Below are 17,519 nucleotides of genomic sequence, written 5' to 3' on the forward strand. Positions count from 1 at the left end.
AATTTAGCTTTACAGCTCTGAACTGTACTGGCTAAAGGAATTCTTTTTTTTAATTATAGTTTCAACATTAGCCGTCACCTTTTTACTTTTATTCTTTTCAAATCTGAGACATTACCTAAGAAAACTCTAGCCACTTCTCACAGACCTGGTTTTATTTGCTGCTTCTATTTCACCTCCCTAAAGGGGCTAATGTTATTTGTTGGTTTTGCTTATTTATTTTATTTGCTATTAAAAGAATCAGAGCCTAATATTACAGGCACCATTTTGCATTTCAAAAATTTCTCCTAGCAAGCCAGTTTAAAGCATCCATACGCACTGCAACACAGGAAGCAACAGGGCAGATTCAGACAAGAAGATACAGAGGTCTGCAAAGACACGTTATTCAGCCAGGAGTGATGGGATGGGACAGAGCACAGGAGACTCGCACTGACAGTTTGAATTTCTTTAGGCGACTGTAGAGGGAGCTGCTCCTCAGGGTTGGTGTCAGTTTTGTAGGGAAAGAGAAGGCTACAAACTAGAACTACAATCTTTGCTCCTCATCCCTGTCCAAAGAGAGGAAGAAATGCCTTAAAATATACATCCTGGTGACACGACGATTTTCCTGTCATAGAAACAGTGGATCTTATCCCCAAGTGAGGCTGATTTCAGTTAGCACTAGACACACAGTTCTTAAGAGACATCCTTTCCCAGTAATTCTTTCCTGTGTACAAATTACATTAGAACAACTTCATGAACATCCATACAACCTTCAAAGTATCAGAAAGGGGGCAGACAGAGGAAATCAAGAGAAATGGAATACTGACTAATCTAATAAACCTTGTCATGGTGATATAAGCTCTCAACACAGCATGACAAGGTGGAAAATACCCACATTGCAGGGGCACTTCTATTCTTCCACAGTCAGCATCCTCTCAGAAATTAAACACATACAATCCAACATCAAAAGCCATGATGCAAAGCTATCATTCAGGTTGGTACCATCTCAGAATATTTCATTTAATTTACTGCTACATCTGGATCAATTCTCTTAGCACAACAGAGCAGTTTCTGCTGTTTCCTCTGAACTGTGAAAAAAAGATTAACGAAAGGTAACGAGCATACATCAACAAGAAAATTGCAATAAAAGATTAAAAAACCTCAAAGTCAAGTCTATAGTACCAAGCACTGATAGCACTAGCTGTGCTAATTGACTTTCAAAAGAAGCACTGCCTGCGTGACTAAAAAACAAGTTAACTTACAGCTGACTATCTAGTGATTTCACAGCTAGATCAGCAACAGCCTTAGACAGCAGAACTATCAGAAATGGTTCTAGTTGCAAAAAGCTCCTCCAGTCTTAACGTGGCTGAGATGAAGAAGAAAAAAGTGTTATTACAGGAAAAGCCATAAGATGATTCTGGGGTATCAAACTCGTACTTTAACCTCACTTGTGCATCATACCTCATACCTTCCTTTGTCCTTTTATGCCACTCTCATAAACCCCCAACTCACCTGTGCTTCTTCCTTCTCGCAGCGATTGACACCATCTGTCCTAATCCTGGCCCCCACACAACATGCCTATAATCTCATCCCCCGTCCCTCATGCTCTATTCTTTTTAGCATTATACTCATCTGTACCTTCCGCCCCCTCGTAAATGCTTGCTCAGGCCTAAAAAAACCCAACCAAAAACAAACAGTGATACCATCAATCTGTGAATAGAGCTAGCTGAAGGCAAAGCATATTTTTGGTATGCTCATCCTGTGCTTCCTCTTTAATCTATCTTTGGTGGAAGAGTTTACCAGAACCCGGCAAACTGTTGGAATAAATCAGTAGTCCTTCTTTTTGGAAGGATGGCCCATTTTAACTCCCAGTATTTGATAATGACAATCACAAATCCCTATCAAATTTTAAAATTAAAAAAAAAAGAAATCTTGAAAAATACCACTTCTTAGGAACTTACAGAAAAGATTTGGACCATCTACCAAAGCCTCACAGACCACAGTACTAGGATTACATTTATTATATTCTGATAGATAATTAAAAAAAAAAAACCAAAACCTATATCAGCAACTGAGATTAGGTAACTAGTCCCACTGTCAGCCTTGCCTGTGAATATATCTCTAGGTTCTGGTTTAGCAAGTATTTTGTATTAACCTAAGTTTTGTATCCTAAGTAGTCAGGCCCCTTTAGCTCCTTACTCCAGTCCAAGAGAGGACAGAGGCAGGCAAAAATTTACATCATAAACTATTTTTTTAATTAGGAGTTTGTTTTTTATTAGGTATTTTGGTATATTTTTATTAGGTATTTTGGTATATTTGGTTAGCCCTGGATTTATAATGTATTTATCTTATGTCTTAGGGCTTCTGCTAGTCACCTGCAAAGGACAAGAACCATTTTCTTTCACCACTTGATGCATATTTCTGGCATCTAAGGGTTTTTCTCACTTGTTCTAAGCACTGGAGATCAGCCACAGTTAGGGACAGGAAGTAGGTTGGGGTTGGCTTTTAATGGAATTAAACTTTCAGTTGTCTGTTACCTTGTCACAGTCACATGCTCGCAGCCAAACCAGCAGCCAGATTTGCAGTCAGATAGGCATTTCTCCCCCAAATCAAGAATTCAGAGGCCATGATGGGAGAAGGAATTAGCTGGTCCTTCTCTGCAGCCTGATCCCAGTTCTTAGAATCATATAGGAGATTTATTTAACAAACACTTTGCTAGTACAGAAACCTATGACATAAGCAATGCCCTTAATTTCTCCTGATTGCTTCCTATGACACTTTATTGTCACGCCTTCTACTCTTTCGTTAAATCTTACATTTGTTATAGGGTCACAAATTCTTCCCAAGACTCATGGTGTGGAACAACATACAGTATATTTTAATTCAATGGACCCTTCTAAACTACACACCACTACATGATTTCTGGCAACAGGTCTAAGTGACTTAGGTGAACCCTTCTAACCCTTCTAACCCTAAGTGGGAGAAAAAGAAGAACAGAAAACAGAACTTCTTTTATCCTTCTTCTGTCCATTTTTTTTTTTAACTGCCTTTTCTCTGAAGTATTTGAAATTCCTGGCTCGGCTACAGCTTCTTACTGTCCAGTGAACAAGGGCAAGAGTATAACCCTAAACTTCATAGCTTGACAGCCCTCAAATTAAAAGCAATGAAAGTTTCAAGGACCTTGTTAATGGCACTCTGCAGTTGCCTGGCCTAACTGTGAGCAGCACTAGAGGCATTAGAGCTATCATGCTGCAGACATAAGAAAACAGATCTGCATCACTTAGCAACCATAAGGGCTAGACTTTAAGAAGAAAGATTTTAAGAAGAAAAATTCTGGACTGATAAACTTGATGACTTAGGACCTTCCAGAGAAGACATCCCAAGATTCACAACAGATAAGCCTACCCCCCATTTACTGTTCTCTTCCCCATCTAGAATTTGATATTCAAGCTAGGGTGGACAGAAACAGTACTTTATTTCCTTAAGTAAAACACACACCGCACAATATTTTTTAAGTAAGAAGTTATCTTTATGACCCAGTATTGCAGTGATATTGAGAATACACTAGTCACTGCATTATTTAAATACAGATATTTTCAAGTCTCCATACACTCTTTCCTATATTTAAATCACCTTCTTCGAACAAAATGCAAGTATTTACTGCTAAAAATATGGAAGTGCCTTTATCGAGATCTCACTCAAAAAAAGAAACCACTAAGATCTACTTATACTAAAATTATCTGGGGGAAAATTAAGTACATGATGTCTTTCTGTTCCAGCTCAGGAAAAAACAGGCCACACCAAGCAGAAATTTTACTTCGGTCAAAATTTCTCCAGAGCACATTAATCTCTGTATTCTTTTGCTACATGCCTTCTCATCTATTACCAAAATTCAAATATAACTTCAACACGTATTTTCAGTACTAGCTCCACAAAGAAAGCATATCAATCTGCTATATCTATATTACTTTTCAGCCTTCAACCTCCAGCACAGTTACACCACTGTTCCTGAGACTTTACCTCAAGCTCCTCTTCAGTTCTAGTCCTGGGCTCCGATTACATATACATTTTTACCATATAGTCACTGTTGAGTCTCTTCTGACTGTTACATGAATCGTCATGTAGCCTTGATCGATGGATTGCAGTTCTCCAGGCAGAAAAGATAACACCGTAAGTTATTTCACTTCTAAATCAAGATAGATTTTAACCCCAGGTATCTACAGAAATAACATTCCATTTTTTCTAATTCTGCTGACAATATTTCACTAAAAGAATACTTTTTTGGTTGTTACGTCCTCTCCCTTCCTTCCCCTTTTGTCATAAAAGCAACTCTGTTGAGGAGGGACAGTCAAAGATTCCTTTTTTATTACTGGCATAACCATCATATAACCTTGATTCACGGAGTGGGCAAGATCAAAGATGTCAACAGTATCACCAGATTTGGTTACACACTTACTGCAGAGCAACTATCACAACCAATATGACAAAAAAATGAAAACTTGATTAAGACAGATTGACAACGAAGTCCCTTAAGGGAGCTAACAGCAATGAACGATGGTTGACATGAAAACACAGCACCTTAGTGCATTGAGTCAGTAACCCAGCTAAAGCCATTGCATTCCTGAGAGGCCTCATGATACTGAGGTAAGGACTTCTCAACTTAACGTACTGCACTAATACTTTTTCAATAGCTCTGTCATCAGAAACTAACCACCCACCACACCAAATGGTTTATACCATACTATTTATATTCTTCTTTTTCTCCAACTCCATTCTTCAGAAAGCATGTTTTCTTTCAATTGAAAACCATATTTTCTAGATCTTTACCCCCCTCCACAAACACATACCCTACATACTTCATCTGAATCTCCCGTCTCTTAAACACACAATACAGCAATGTCCAGTCTTCATATTTAACTTGACCCAACAGCACGTAGTCAGCTGCCATGAAGCTCCTTCTCTTGTTCACTGACCCATCACTGCACATTCCAAGATTAGTGGAGCTCCATTTCTGTGGATCACTGATCCAGCCTTATACATCCCCAGTACTTGGTGCCCACTCTCTCGCCCCCCCCTTTTCCATCTCTGAACTCCTCAGTATTCTCCTTCTTTCAGGGATCTGCAATACCAGAAATGCAATCACCTACTGCTCCCTGGTTAACAGCAACAACTAATTCAAAGTATTTGAACAACAATTTTAACAATAACTGTTTTAGAATCAATCTTTGCATTCCCTTTCCTACCCCTCATCCAAGAAATAATCACAGAACGGTAGGACATGCACAAACCACAGCAGCAACAGATAAAACCAGAATTTGGCAGCTTCCCTAAAGCAGAGTACAGGCCAGTTAAAACAGCTTTTACCCACATATATAGCATCCTCACTGTAACAGACCTTCGCATTTTTCCAATGGTCCTATCCACCTAAGCAATAATTCCTACTTACTCTGATCTGAGGATCCCTAATGCCTTGATGAATGAAAACCCCACAAACGGCAAATCTTCACCGGAGAAGCCTGCTGGGTTCAACTGGCGCGTAGAGGATAAAACCCGCGAATTCTTCTCTGGTTCATCAAAATTTGAGGTGTCATCATCAGACTTGAGAGTAGGAACGAAGGGGGGAGGAGCTGGTGAAAAAAGCAAGAAGAAAAGACAAAATTCAGCTACAGTTCACTCTGCAACAGTCCCACTCATTCAGTGCTTGCAATGGCACTGCAGCTCCTGCTTTTAATCTTGCTAACACAAGCAGACTGAGCTGCTGCTCTCAAATCGTATTACAGCAACAAGAGATTAACCCTTAAGCTACCAACATGGCTACCACTCTGCAGGCAGAATGTCTCCCACACTGATTAAACTGCATTTTAGGTTAGGGATTTGAGATTGTTGGTTTTTTTCAGATTAGGGGTTTGGGTTTTTTTAAACACATACATTGAATCAAATCAAAGCACCAGGCTAAGAAAATCATTACTGTAATATAGGTAAAAGTAATTCAATTCTGATTCATCTAGAAAAAGAAAATGTCTCCAACCTATCCAATCAGTGACACTACATGAGAATGTAGCCTGATCCTTTGCTAGTCAGCTAGTCAGGGGATATATCTACCCTTTAATACTACCAAGAATCTTCCCAGCATGGGCTTCTAATCAACAGCAAACTGGTCTTTCTCCTGGAAGATTCTAATAAACTATAGCTACAAGAAGCTAATTGGTCTTCAGGAAGGGAAGAAATATCAGTAAGATTTTATTTCTCTAAAAGAGCTTGCTAAAGATCTGGAACTCTTGTTGGGACACCACTGCAGTCTGGCTCTGATACAATCAGCTCTGAAGAGAGGTATAAATAGCAGGAATTACAATATATTTCTTACTATAATTTTTAAATTGGTACCACTTAACTTGTTAAGCAGTTGTTTAATTTCAGCTGATTTTCTTGTGTTTGCTTCAGTTTAATTAACCAACAGAACAAAAGAACAAGTTCTTCTCAATGATGTGCAGCACCCGAGCTACCTGCTGGCTTGGCTACGTGTGAAAGGAATGAATGCAAAAGCCTGCTGTGCAATTTCTACCTCATTAAATCACATTTTCTAAGATAGATATTTATTTATTTATTTCATCACTCAGGTCCTCACTCACTGCAAATCTACTAATCTCTTTTTTGCTCTATCAAGGAGACAGCTCTTCAGTCAGCAACTAGAACACAGCCCGTTGTCACAAGCTGATGGAAGTGTAGTGTGCTAAAACCGTTACCATGGATCCAGTATAGATCTCCTGTAGCTGAAGGGCTGATGAGAATTGAAGAACCGGGAACAAACATTACAACCCCTGCAGTGCAGGCTCCCTGCTCCTCACTCTCAGCATGCTCGGAGTTTAACCCTACCTGCCCGCATTCGTGACAGATGCTGATGCTTATCTGACTGACACAGGCAGAATGAGTCACGGCTGGAGCTTGCTAGCTCCCTCTAGGTTGCCAAAGCCTTTCACAGCCCGCTTTTTAACTCTTAATTCTCTAGACAAACGTATGCTTAAACTACCCACCAGACCAGCATTAATAGCCAAAAAAAAAAAAAAATATCTGTCTGTATAAGCTGCCAAACCACAACTACACATGCAGGCTTTGTTAGCAGCTCCCCAAGGAGCCATTCTGACACTGCTCCCAAGCAGAGGACTGAGAAGAAATTCCATGAAGCAGATAGGATGCTGCTCACGTACAGTAGTTCGAAGTACATTAGAATGAGATAAATGGGGAAAATTCACAAATTAAATAGGTTCTATAGTAAGCAGTTTTACTTACTGGCTCCAGAACATTTAAATTTTCTGTCAATATAATGACTTTATTAATTTCTGCTATTTTACTGGTTATAATATAAATTTAGATCCAGTATAATGCTGACATTTATATACTGTAAACATAATTTTGGAATACAGATTGTATTTTTCTTAAAGTTCACTTAATGTCAGGATAATGTCCAGCTACTCTTTCACATGCGCTTAATGATTAAAAACAAAGAAGCAACAGAAAACAGTTTGCAAGTATGTCATCTTTAATGCAAATATAAGCCTAAAGTTACAGTTAATTCATAGCAGAGGACAACAAGTTCAGGAATTAATATATTCTAGTTTAGGACTTATGCTGAGAGAACTTTGCACATCCTCTTACAGGAAGGGGTTGCTGTGGCGTTTTTAACGTTGTCTTTGAAGAAAGATACTGTCTATGAGGTAAAGTAATAGAGAAAACAGCAAACTACTCACTTTGTCTGGGGAAGTCTAGAATCTTTCTTAAAGAGGTAGCAAAAAACAATATAGCTGCCTTTTTATAATGGTATAACAACCCTGTTATATACTCCTCAGAGTCTGACACATAACTTCATCTTTGAAAGAGAGATCTAAGTGCCTTACTTCTCACCAGAAATTAGCTAAGAAGATCTTGAGTCATCTTCAAGCCCTTGCAATTAAAAAGAAAGTATTTCCTTTTACCAACAATAAGAATTCCCAGTCAAACCACATGCATAAAAGAAAATATAGTTTAAATATGCCTAAGATCAGCATGCACATAAAAAGATGAAAAGCAGTCAATAGGGGAACAATGGATGCAAAAAGATAAAACTGAATGCAAGACAGAGCAAACCTTTGGGGCTGGTAGGAAACTAGTTTAAAGAGCACAGTGTTCTACACTGCAGGTTCCTCTAATGTTTAATAAAAGATGTGAACGAAGAAGAGAAATTGTGAACACTAGATTAAAAAATAATGAAATAATCATTTGCCCTCTACATTCACTAAAAATCCATGACTAACAGTCCAAAAACTCTGCAACTTTGCAGTATAACCTTGTTAGAATATTTGTATCAAGAAATAGCAACTAAAAAGAAAACTTAGAAAGAACAGTCATTCAACAAAACCACCTCTAGATGTTTAAGTAGTTCTGAACTGTCAACAGTGACTGAAAATGAGAAACAGAACTTCAGAAGTTTCAGGACACTGGAGAAAAACTCACTTAGGAGTAAGAGGGAATATCTGCAAGAAAAAAAAAAAGCTAGATCCACTCTGTCTGATTTTGTTAATTATTTGGTAGCTTCTTCATAGTCTTTTATTCCTAAGACTAAGGAGTCCTTTGATGCCCAAAATATCTACAGAATAAACAGAGTAGTCTTGTAAAAATAAAACAGACGAGCCATTTTGTTCTCAAATGTGGGTCACATGGTGACATAATCTCTAGTTAAATTAGTATTTCTTGCTTAAAATCAGAGGATTATCACAAGACTACAGTATTTTCAGAATAAGATGAAGTTTGGTGAATGCAAATACATTCATGTGCTTATCAGTTGCTTCTTTAAAGGGAAGAATCCTTTAGTAGAGGTCAAGATAAGCCTCTGAGAACTAAATGTTAAAGCCATGCCATCGCATCTGACAAGGTGAAAAATTTGCACTTTTTTCAGGCTCACCCAAAAGGGAGGCAAAACTATTACTCAAAAAGACAGTAAACCCAATGCTTGTAATCATACAAACTGGTTGGGTATAAAGACCTCTTTTTGCCTCCGATACGTTACAAGTGAACGTACATGTTCTGTTTACCATTTAAAGTATCTTGTAGAGAACTGCATGTTTTAAAAAAGCCAATTGCTTGCCTAGATACCTCCCCACTTGTGGAAGGATGTAACCCTCTTCCATCTGTTCCAAAGAATGACTTTCAGAGGAAAAGGGGGTGTTGTAGGTTGCTAAGTTTAAAAAAAAAAAAAAAGAAGAAAAAACCAAAACCACCACACATACACTGCAGTACTTTAACCAGTTTATCGTTAAGATTAGATAAAACGTCTCTTACGGAAAGAAGCTTTTTTTTTTTTTTTAAACTCTGCACTAGTGTGTGTATTTATGACTAGTAGTTCAAGGAACATTGCCTTAATTTGGTCTTTCCATCCTTTCGAAATATTTTCATGGAAATTCAGAAAAGAGATACTTCATTTCCCCTGGTACAGTGGAAGACTTAACTGCAATAAGAAATTTAAAGAAAATACAGAACGTTTCTTAAGAATAAAAATGTGTCTTTTCTTGATCTACAAGGTGATCTATATATGCTTTCTGAGGAAAAGCATCCACACAGCCTTTTTAAGTAGGTTAGGCATTACTCTTCCTCAGGATTTAAGAGGCCTATTTGAGTAAAGTGTTACGGAAGAAAAATAGAAAATAGGGAGTCCATGTGATGTAATTTAAGTGTGTTTTCTCTAAGACCACTTTAAAAAAAGGCATTATACTAGTTCTAACCAATCTATGCAATATTATCTTAACACCTTTTTTGTTCTGTCAAGACAATGATCCAACACATACATTTCTGTTAATAAAAATGATCTTCACTTAGAGAAACAAGTCAACACATTTTTCTGAAGGCAAGCATTTAAATGAAACATCACAATGTTTAACTGTTAACATACTGAATGAGAACTTTGGGTTCATAAGGATAAGAAAAAGTCTTGGACTTATGAACAATGAGATTTGGGTTCCTGCCTGTTTAATAGCAGCAGACAGCCTAAAAATCAGTCTTCAACACTTTTTCAAGTTCTTCTGTTTGCACAAGACATTAATTCTTTTCTTCTCATATACAGTTTCCTCGTGCAAGTCCAAATATGCCACTCCATTTTCAATACCTCTTGGACTGCAGTTACAAAACGATTCTTAAAATGAAAGATTCTTTATGCTATACATATATATCGCTGAGATGACGATAAAAGTCTTCTGACCATCTCTCAGCTAGCCTTCAGCAGGCAGATTTTTGGTTCCAAATTAAACAGCTGATGTAATTTATGGATTTCAAATAACAAAAGGTGATTAACAGAATCCCCAAGTTATATAGAATGCAACCTTGTTGCCAATAACTCAAGTATGTCCATCCCCCATTCTCTACCTCTGATTTTAGATACTTATCAAGTACTAAAGTACTGTTATCAGCTTTCCAGTTAAAATCCTGATCATTTAGCTGAAACACAGATAGAAATATGTTTATTCTAGGTAAATAAATTCCAAAACATTTTCAGAAAATTCTGTCAAGTAAATCAACACAATCTTTCAAAAGTTTTGTTTTGTTTTCTTTTCAGGGGGGGTGGGGGTGGGGGAGTGGGGGTGGGGGGCGTGGAGTGTCTGAGGTTTAGGGTTTTTTTAGAACCTTTAGAAATCATTAAACAGCAGAAATCAACAAATACAGAGAGCAAAATCTATAAATATGTTTCAGTACAATACTCCAAGGAACGGGAAAAGTACCTGTTGAGACAGATTCGGTTAAACATGACCTTAGGTTTAATGGTCGGATTCTGTTTCTGTAACTGAAGAGCTGCTTCTACAGACACATGCTACTTGAACCCAAGGAAGCTGGGAATATTTTAGAGGCAACTATCTTTTGGGAAGGGGTTTACTGAAACGTCAAGTGTTTCATATGTTACCATAACAACAAAATGTAACACTGAAAAACCCCTTAATGACACATTCTCAACCAAAATCAGTGCATTAAGAATGGTTATCCTGGAGCTCCCAGCATGATAATTTAAATACCTGCAAGGCAAGGGTACCAATTTTTTCCCTACCTTTCTCAGTCTGAAATAGAAATAACATCATTGTTTTTACAGCCTAGAGGAAAGTCTGACTGTGCTGACATAGAATTTATTCAACAATCATAGAATCATTTAGGTTGGAAAAGACCACTAAGATCATCCAGTCCAACATTCCATACCCCCAAAATCTTTGACCAGATTAGCTTGAGGGAATGAGATTCTTTAACCTAAATCCTGCACCTCACTAGTTTTCTAATTTTCTCAGGCTGCCCTTGCTCCAGTTAAACACCACTATCAGTGGAGGTCAAGATAAGAAAGAAACTTTTAGCTTTTAGATAGCCCAGGTCAAACCCAACAAGGGTTTTGAATAGAACAACAGCGACACTGCCCTGAAAAAAACAGCAAATGGAAAACCACTGCAGAGAGCAAAGCAATAGGTGATACATTGAATCTGCTACTAAAAGCAAGAAGACTGCTGTGTTTTGTGCTAGTTACAGTGGGGTTTTATGAAGTATGAGACATAACAACAATGTCAGGGGTCAAAACTGCACGAATCTTCACAGTATGTAGGTCCGGATATTACAGGGAATGATGCAATCCACTGGCCAGCTGCAGACTTTTAAAATCCCAAATTATTATTTCAACATTATAATGACATCAGGGCTGCCTACTAGCTTGTCCACCAGTATCACCATTGTCATATGAAATGGCAAAACACTCTATTAACTTGTGCAGTTGTGTGAATACTGGACAGATGATTGCCAAGGAAACACCAGAACATATGCTCACATGCCATTTTTTTTCCAGATCTGAGATAATATGATATAAATGCAATACAAAAATTTCAGAAATGGAAACTGGTGGCTTAGGCAGGGGTCTGGGGAAAAAAAGGCAGAGTGAGCTGAAGTCTGGGAAATGTATGCTAAAACGATGAAAAAGACTCAAGGCTCACTGGCTCTCAAAGGGCAAAAACAATGGAATTAAATAGAACAGCAGCTCCACAAGTTCAAAATTAATGAATCAACAGAAAAGTGAGTAAACATTCTGTGGAGCTGACAGCTGAAGTGCTGAGATAGTCATCAAAAGTAGCAGTACTGGATTAGCAATTTATCATGGAAAATGAAGCACAATCATTGCTCTTACAGCATATTTGATAAAGAATATAAGGCAGACATGTTCCTTGCCCAGATAATCTTACAGTCCAAATAATTTAAAATACTATTCAACACAAGTCAGGCACTCATACATAGATCACTGATGATCTGTGAAATATTTGCTTTTGCCATGGAGCTGGTGCCTCAGTACTTCCAAATACTGAAGTCTATTGCTTCCATAGTACTATAAACAATTTTCTGCACAGAAAATTATCTGCTTCACCAACTTTATTCCATTCCTAGTGGAATGAACAGATTTTTGAAAAAAAATTAATCATATTAGCCATATTAACTTTGAGGAAAAACTCCAATGCCCCTATGACCACTGACATTTTATCACCTACAGGAGCTAAAAAAGAAAAAAAAAAAAAACACCACAAAAAACAACCAACCAACCAACAAAAACCCCCAACAACCTTAAATGAAGCTGAATCACAAGCAATGAAAGCAATGACAAAGAAAAATCTGAAGATACAACAAAAAATAATAAGATTAAGCCAAAATTAAGCAAATTGAGGTGGAAAAGGCATGAAAGAACATACTGATGCATTTTAACCTGAGGAAAGTGCCTGCAGTAATATGGCAATTGCATCAGAAATTCATATAGAATTGTATTAAACTTCATCTTACCTTACAATTTTCACCTGAGAGGTGTTAACATATCCTATCCAAAACTCAAAATGAATTGTTTTGTTAAAAACACCTGCTCCAGGACACAATCCTGTTTCATTATGAATTATTATTTAGATCAAACACAATTAAATTCTCACATTGTACAAATGTTCATGTTACCCAAAGAAATAGAAATTGTTTATAAAAGCAGTATTATTCTACTTACAGTTACGGATATTATTCCAGTCAATTTTAGAAAAAAATGGATGGCAGCAGAGTCCCTCATAACCCAGCCTTTCCTTCTGCCCACAAAGCAGGCTCTGGATCAGATCAAGAAATTCACTACTAACTTTCACATCCTCTGGGAACTTCAGAAATCTCTGCATTAGAAAGAAAAGGATTTCTGCTCAGTAGGAAAACAGTCCCAGAACAGTAAGATTAATTTTCATTATTCTGAGATATGTCAGGCAAAAAGGATAAATATTTATAGCATACAAATAATAATATTATGCATTTTTCCCCGAATAGGTTTTTATATGCATTTACTGCAGTAAAGATAAGAACATAGGAACAACCATACCGAGTCAGACAAATGGTAGACCCAGATCACCATCTTATGCTGAACAATGGCCAATGATGTACTCAAATGGAAGAGTAAAACAAGACACTTCCCCAGAAAATTCTCCCAAACTTCCAAAGATTTGTGGTTTAGGATTTTCTGAACCAGGGATGATGGTCTTTGTATTTGCCCAATCTCAATGGATTCTCCTTCTATGAATTTTTCTAGTCACTCCTTGAACCCATATAACATTCAGTAGCTGCAAACTTACAGCAAAGAGCTCCTCAACACGAGAATGTGCTAGATGAAGTATCCTTTTTTGTTTGTAATGTAGTTACTGCGAGCTCCTTTCATTTGATGCCCCTAATTCCCATATTAGAAGAGATAATAGGCAACCATTCTTTGTTCACTTCCTCCCAGATACACGATTTTTTTTTTTTTCCATTTCTCTTTCCTACTAACTCCTACCGTTCTATGTGCTGCTTTTTGGACTGTTACTAAGAACTAAACTAACATTTGTATAGATTATAACATCAAGATACTGTTCTTGAGCCCACTGCTGGGTAAAGTTGGGATAATTTTCCCTTCATATACATTGGTTTAAATTTATTTACACTAAATTTCACACGATGTTTTAATCATGCAGACACTCAATATCCTCAAGCCTTTCTGCAGCTTTTCATAGCTAGCCCTTGTCTTTACTATCCAGAAACACTTAGTAAGATTCAGGAACTTTATCAGTCCACAAGTCATCCTTTCAATCCCTTTTCTAGATTATTTTGGAGATGCTGCAGTTATAGTTGCCTAAGATGGACAGCTAAATCTCTTTTAATTAATGCACTGCAGATGGTTATTTTTAAACACCTGTTACAAAAAATAACTTGATATCTACAATATGGAGACATATAAAAACAACATAAAGCATATATTCTAAATATTTTATGAACATGACAAAGTAAGAGACAGACATAAGCTTCTTTTTTCAACTGTAAAAACATGATCTTTAGTCACAGCCTTTTTACCGAAGAACATGGAAGGAGTTCTCTCTACCTGGAAGTTCATGATGTTATTGAAAGTTTTTGCTGAAGTCCCTTCAGCAAACGGAGATCTTCCATAAATCATTTCATACGCAATGACTCCTAGGGACCACCAGTCACATTCTGGACCATAAGAAGCTTTACCATCCCCATTCAACCCTGTTAGCATTTCTGGTGCCATGTAGTCAGGTGTGCCAACAGGTAGTTTGGCATTCACCTAGAAGCAAAGATATACCAAGTGAAATTACAGTACTTTCTGTTCATCATGATCTTGGTAATAGATGGGCGGGTTTTTTATTTTTATTTAATGAGACACATAATTTTCAGCCCTCCAAGTGAACTTTAAATAAGTAATTTTATGCAAGGCTGTTAAGCAAAGAAGTTCAAGGTTAAGGAAACTGCTGATAAACAAACAGAAAGCTAGCTATTTGGTTTTAAAAAAAGGAGTCAAATTATCTAACTGTTACTAGAAACTACAAACAGCTGAAGTAGAAAAGTGGCATTCTAAAAAGCACAGGATTACTTGACACTGATGTTTTAAGCAGCATACATACTCTAGCACTACTGCTTCAACTAGTATTAACAGAGACATCATAGCTGAAATTCCAAAACCAGTCAAATTTAGACATAAATATTCCCTGCCCTCATTCCTTTCTGTGTCATCCCTACCTTTTTAGCTTGTGTTCATGATCAGCAAAGTACTAATATTTGAATTTCTGGAGTGCTTAGAAAAGGTAATTCAGGAGCCAAAACTGCAATCATTTTTGCACTGAATGGCATAAAGAATGAAACAAAACAGCAGGCAGACAAACACGAAAACCTGAAGATGACTGAAAAGATAATGTGAAGAAAAAAATTTAAAAGAAAAATGCAATGCAGAGAAGCACTGAAAAGGGAAGAACAGGAAAAACAGAATATTAAGAGTTACAATACTAAGAAAATGCTATGAAAAAATAAAAATCATAAAACAAGACAGGAATCTGGTATAGAAATTCATATTCTCGCTTAGATGTATTTTCATTTCAAATTATCACTTGAAATTGTATGCAGTTACCTAAATTTACAAGTAACTTATAAAAAACCTCAGCCGATTCACAACTTTGAATACAGTGCTTTCTGGTGAGTAAAGCCCAGAACATTGGAATGTGACTCATTTCAATCAAGAGCTCCCCAGTCTTCAAAACTATGCCACCTTAGTTACAACAGACACAGTTTTCAGTCAAATTATGAACAATTATAAATCTATGTCCTTCTTTAAATACAGCACTGAACAGCTGTAAGAATCTCTAGAAGTATGATTTTGTATTGCAGTGGAGCACCATGAGAAAGTAGACTTGCCTTTACCTTACTCATGTATTAAAAATTTAATAAGCAAATATGTATCTACGGAGAGCTGCAAAAGATACTCGAGCTCATGTTTAAAAGCCATTGATAAATGGGAAAATACCACTGTGAATAGATTCCATATTGGACAAGAAAGGCAGAAGAACAAGGTGTAATCAAGGAACAGATATAAAGTTAGTTTTCCCTTTTTGACTGGACTATCCAAACAAGCCATTTTAAATCCATATCATTACCATTTTGTTTGCTGTCATTTTGGCAGCTGACCCAAAGTCCACCAGTTTAACGTGTCCTGTTCGGTCAATAAGAACATTCTCTGGTTTGATATCTCTATAAGCAAGGAGAAAGCAATCAGTACCTTTCCATACCGCTCCCCACTGTCACATCTAGGTAACAGGATATCCCTTTTCAGCTACATTCATGTGCTCAGTTGCATAAAACCTGAACAAGTAGGAGTCTTATTTCCAACTGTTGTTCTGCTTCCAAGCAAATATGAAAGTAGTAAAGTTCCCCTTATTTCAGGGAAAGTTAATATTTATTGACAGAAGATGGAAAGAGAAAGTGTTTACAGACCTTGACTACATTGTAACTGAGTTACAGTGAAGTATTATGTAGCTTTTTTCGCAAATTTCCTCACAACTTATTCTGTACATCTTTCAAGTCCAGGCAGCTACCTTACATTAGAAAGCCCCAGCCTATGCTCTAAGTGCAGCCACTACAGCTGCTTGGAACATAAAATACTTCATAACATTTCCAAAGCCTCAGAATGGAATAAATTTATTAAACACCAACATTATTTGAAAATGCATACAGTCACAGCCTTCAAGCCTTGATATGATCTTTAGAAAACTCTGTGATATTTAACTACCCCAACATCCTATACTGCCCTGTTCACCAATCAGCACACAATAAGTTTTAACAATTACAATAATTTCCCGTACTACTCGGTGCTAAAAGCTAAAAGCAACAATCTCTGGAAAAGATTTTAATTTTTTGTAGTGAAACATTAAGGCTTCTTTTTACTAAGCCTCCAGAAAATATATGTAACAATCCTTTCTTGATATTAGTTTGAACTTTACATCAAAGTTAATGCCTTTAGCCACAATTACAGTTGGAGTCTGATTAATTTTCTAATTTTCTCTTCTGATACAGCATGTAAAATACTGTCCTAAAAGAGGATGGACTATTAAAAAAAACAAGAATGCATCATTCCAGAACACTTTTTCTGGAATGATACTGATCAAATATTATGTGCAATGCAAAGTAATCTTTACCTACCGGTGTACATAACCCATCTGATGGACACTGTGAATGGCTAAAACCAACTCTGCAAGATAAAACTGCACCATACTCTCATCTAGCTGGTCCTCATATCGGTTTAAGAGTGACAGTAAGTCCCCTCCAGGCTGATACTCCATAACCTATATGAAATTTTAAAAGAACAGATATAGTCCATATATACAAAAGACATTCCATTCAACTCCTCCATATTACATTGGACACATATCAAACAGTTGCATGTAACGCAGCAAAATTTACAGAAGATGAGCACATTTCAACCACTGCATGCATAACGATGGCAATAGTGTTCAACAGAGGAGAAAAGAAACAAAAACTAGGCATTACCAAGTAGAGATTTTTCCTGTCTTGAAATGCATATTGTAACTGTGGAATCCATGGACTGGTGCTCTGAGATAATATACTGCGTTCTTCCTCAAAAAATGACACCTGCAAAAAAAGGAAGTGTTCAGTTATATCATGATGAAAATGAGTTAGAATACATTAGAATCCCTAGTTTTAGAAAGATTTGA

The 17,519-nt window shown here is 37.0% G+C and overlaps 1 protein-coding gene across 1 annotated transcript in view; it reads right to left on the reverse strand.

The window, feature by feature from the left end:
• The window catches only part of CIT (citron rho-interacting serine/threonine kinase), a 73,761-nt gene that overhangs the window by 50,601 nt on the left and 5,641 nt on the right, over positions 1 to 17,519 (reverse strand). Inside the window, exons 5-10 of the mRNA XM_059827950.1 lie at positions 17,335 to 17,436; positions 16,987 to 17,129; positions 15,945 to 16,038; positions 14,381 to 14,584; positions 12,998 to 13,151; positions 5,423 to 5,603 (exon numbers count right to left, since the gene is read on the reverse strand). Coding sequence (XP_059683933.1) covers positions 5,423 to 5,603; positions 12,998 to 13,151; positions 14,381 to 14,584; positions 15,945 to 16,038; positions 16,987 to 17,129; positions 17,335 to 17,436 — 878 coding nt within the window. The remainder of the gene's footprint in view (positions 1 to 5,422; positions 5,604 to 12,997; positions 13,152 to 14,380; positions 14,585 to 15,944; positions 16,039 to 16,986; positions 17,130 to 17,334; positions 17,437 to 17,519) is intronic.

The sequence above is a fragment of the Gavia stellata genome, chromosome 21 (genome assembly GCF_030936135.1).
Source record: "Gavia stellata isolate bGavSte3 chromosome 21, bGavSte3.hap2, whole genome shotgun sequence".
Classification (NCBI taxonomy): Eukaryota; Metazoa; Chordata; class Aves; order Gaviiformes; family Gaviidae; genus Gavia; species Gavia stellata.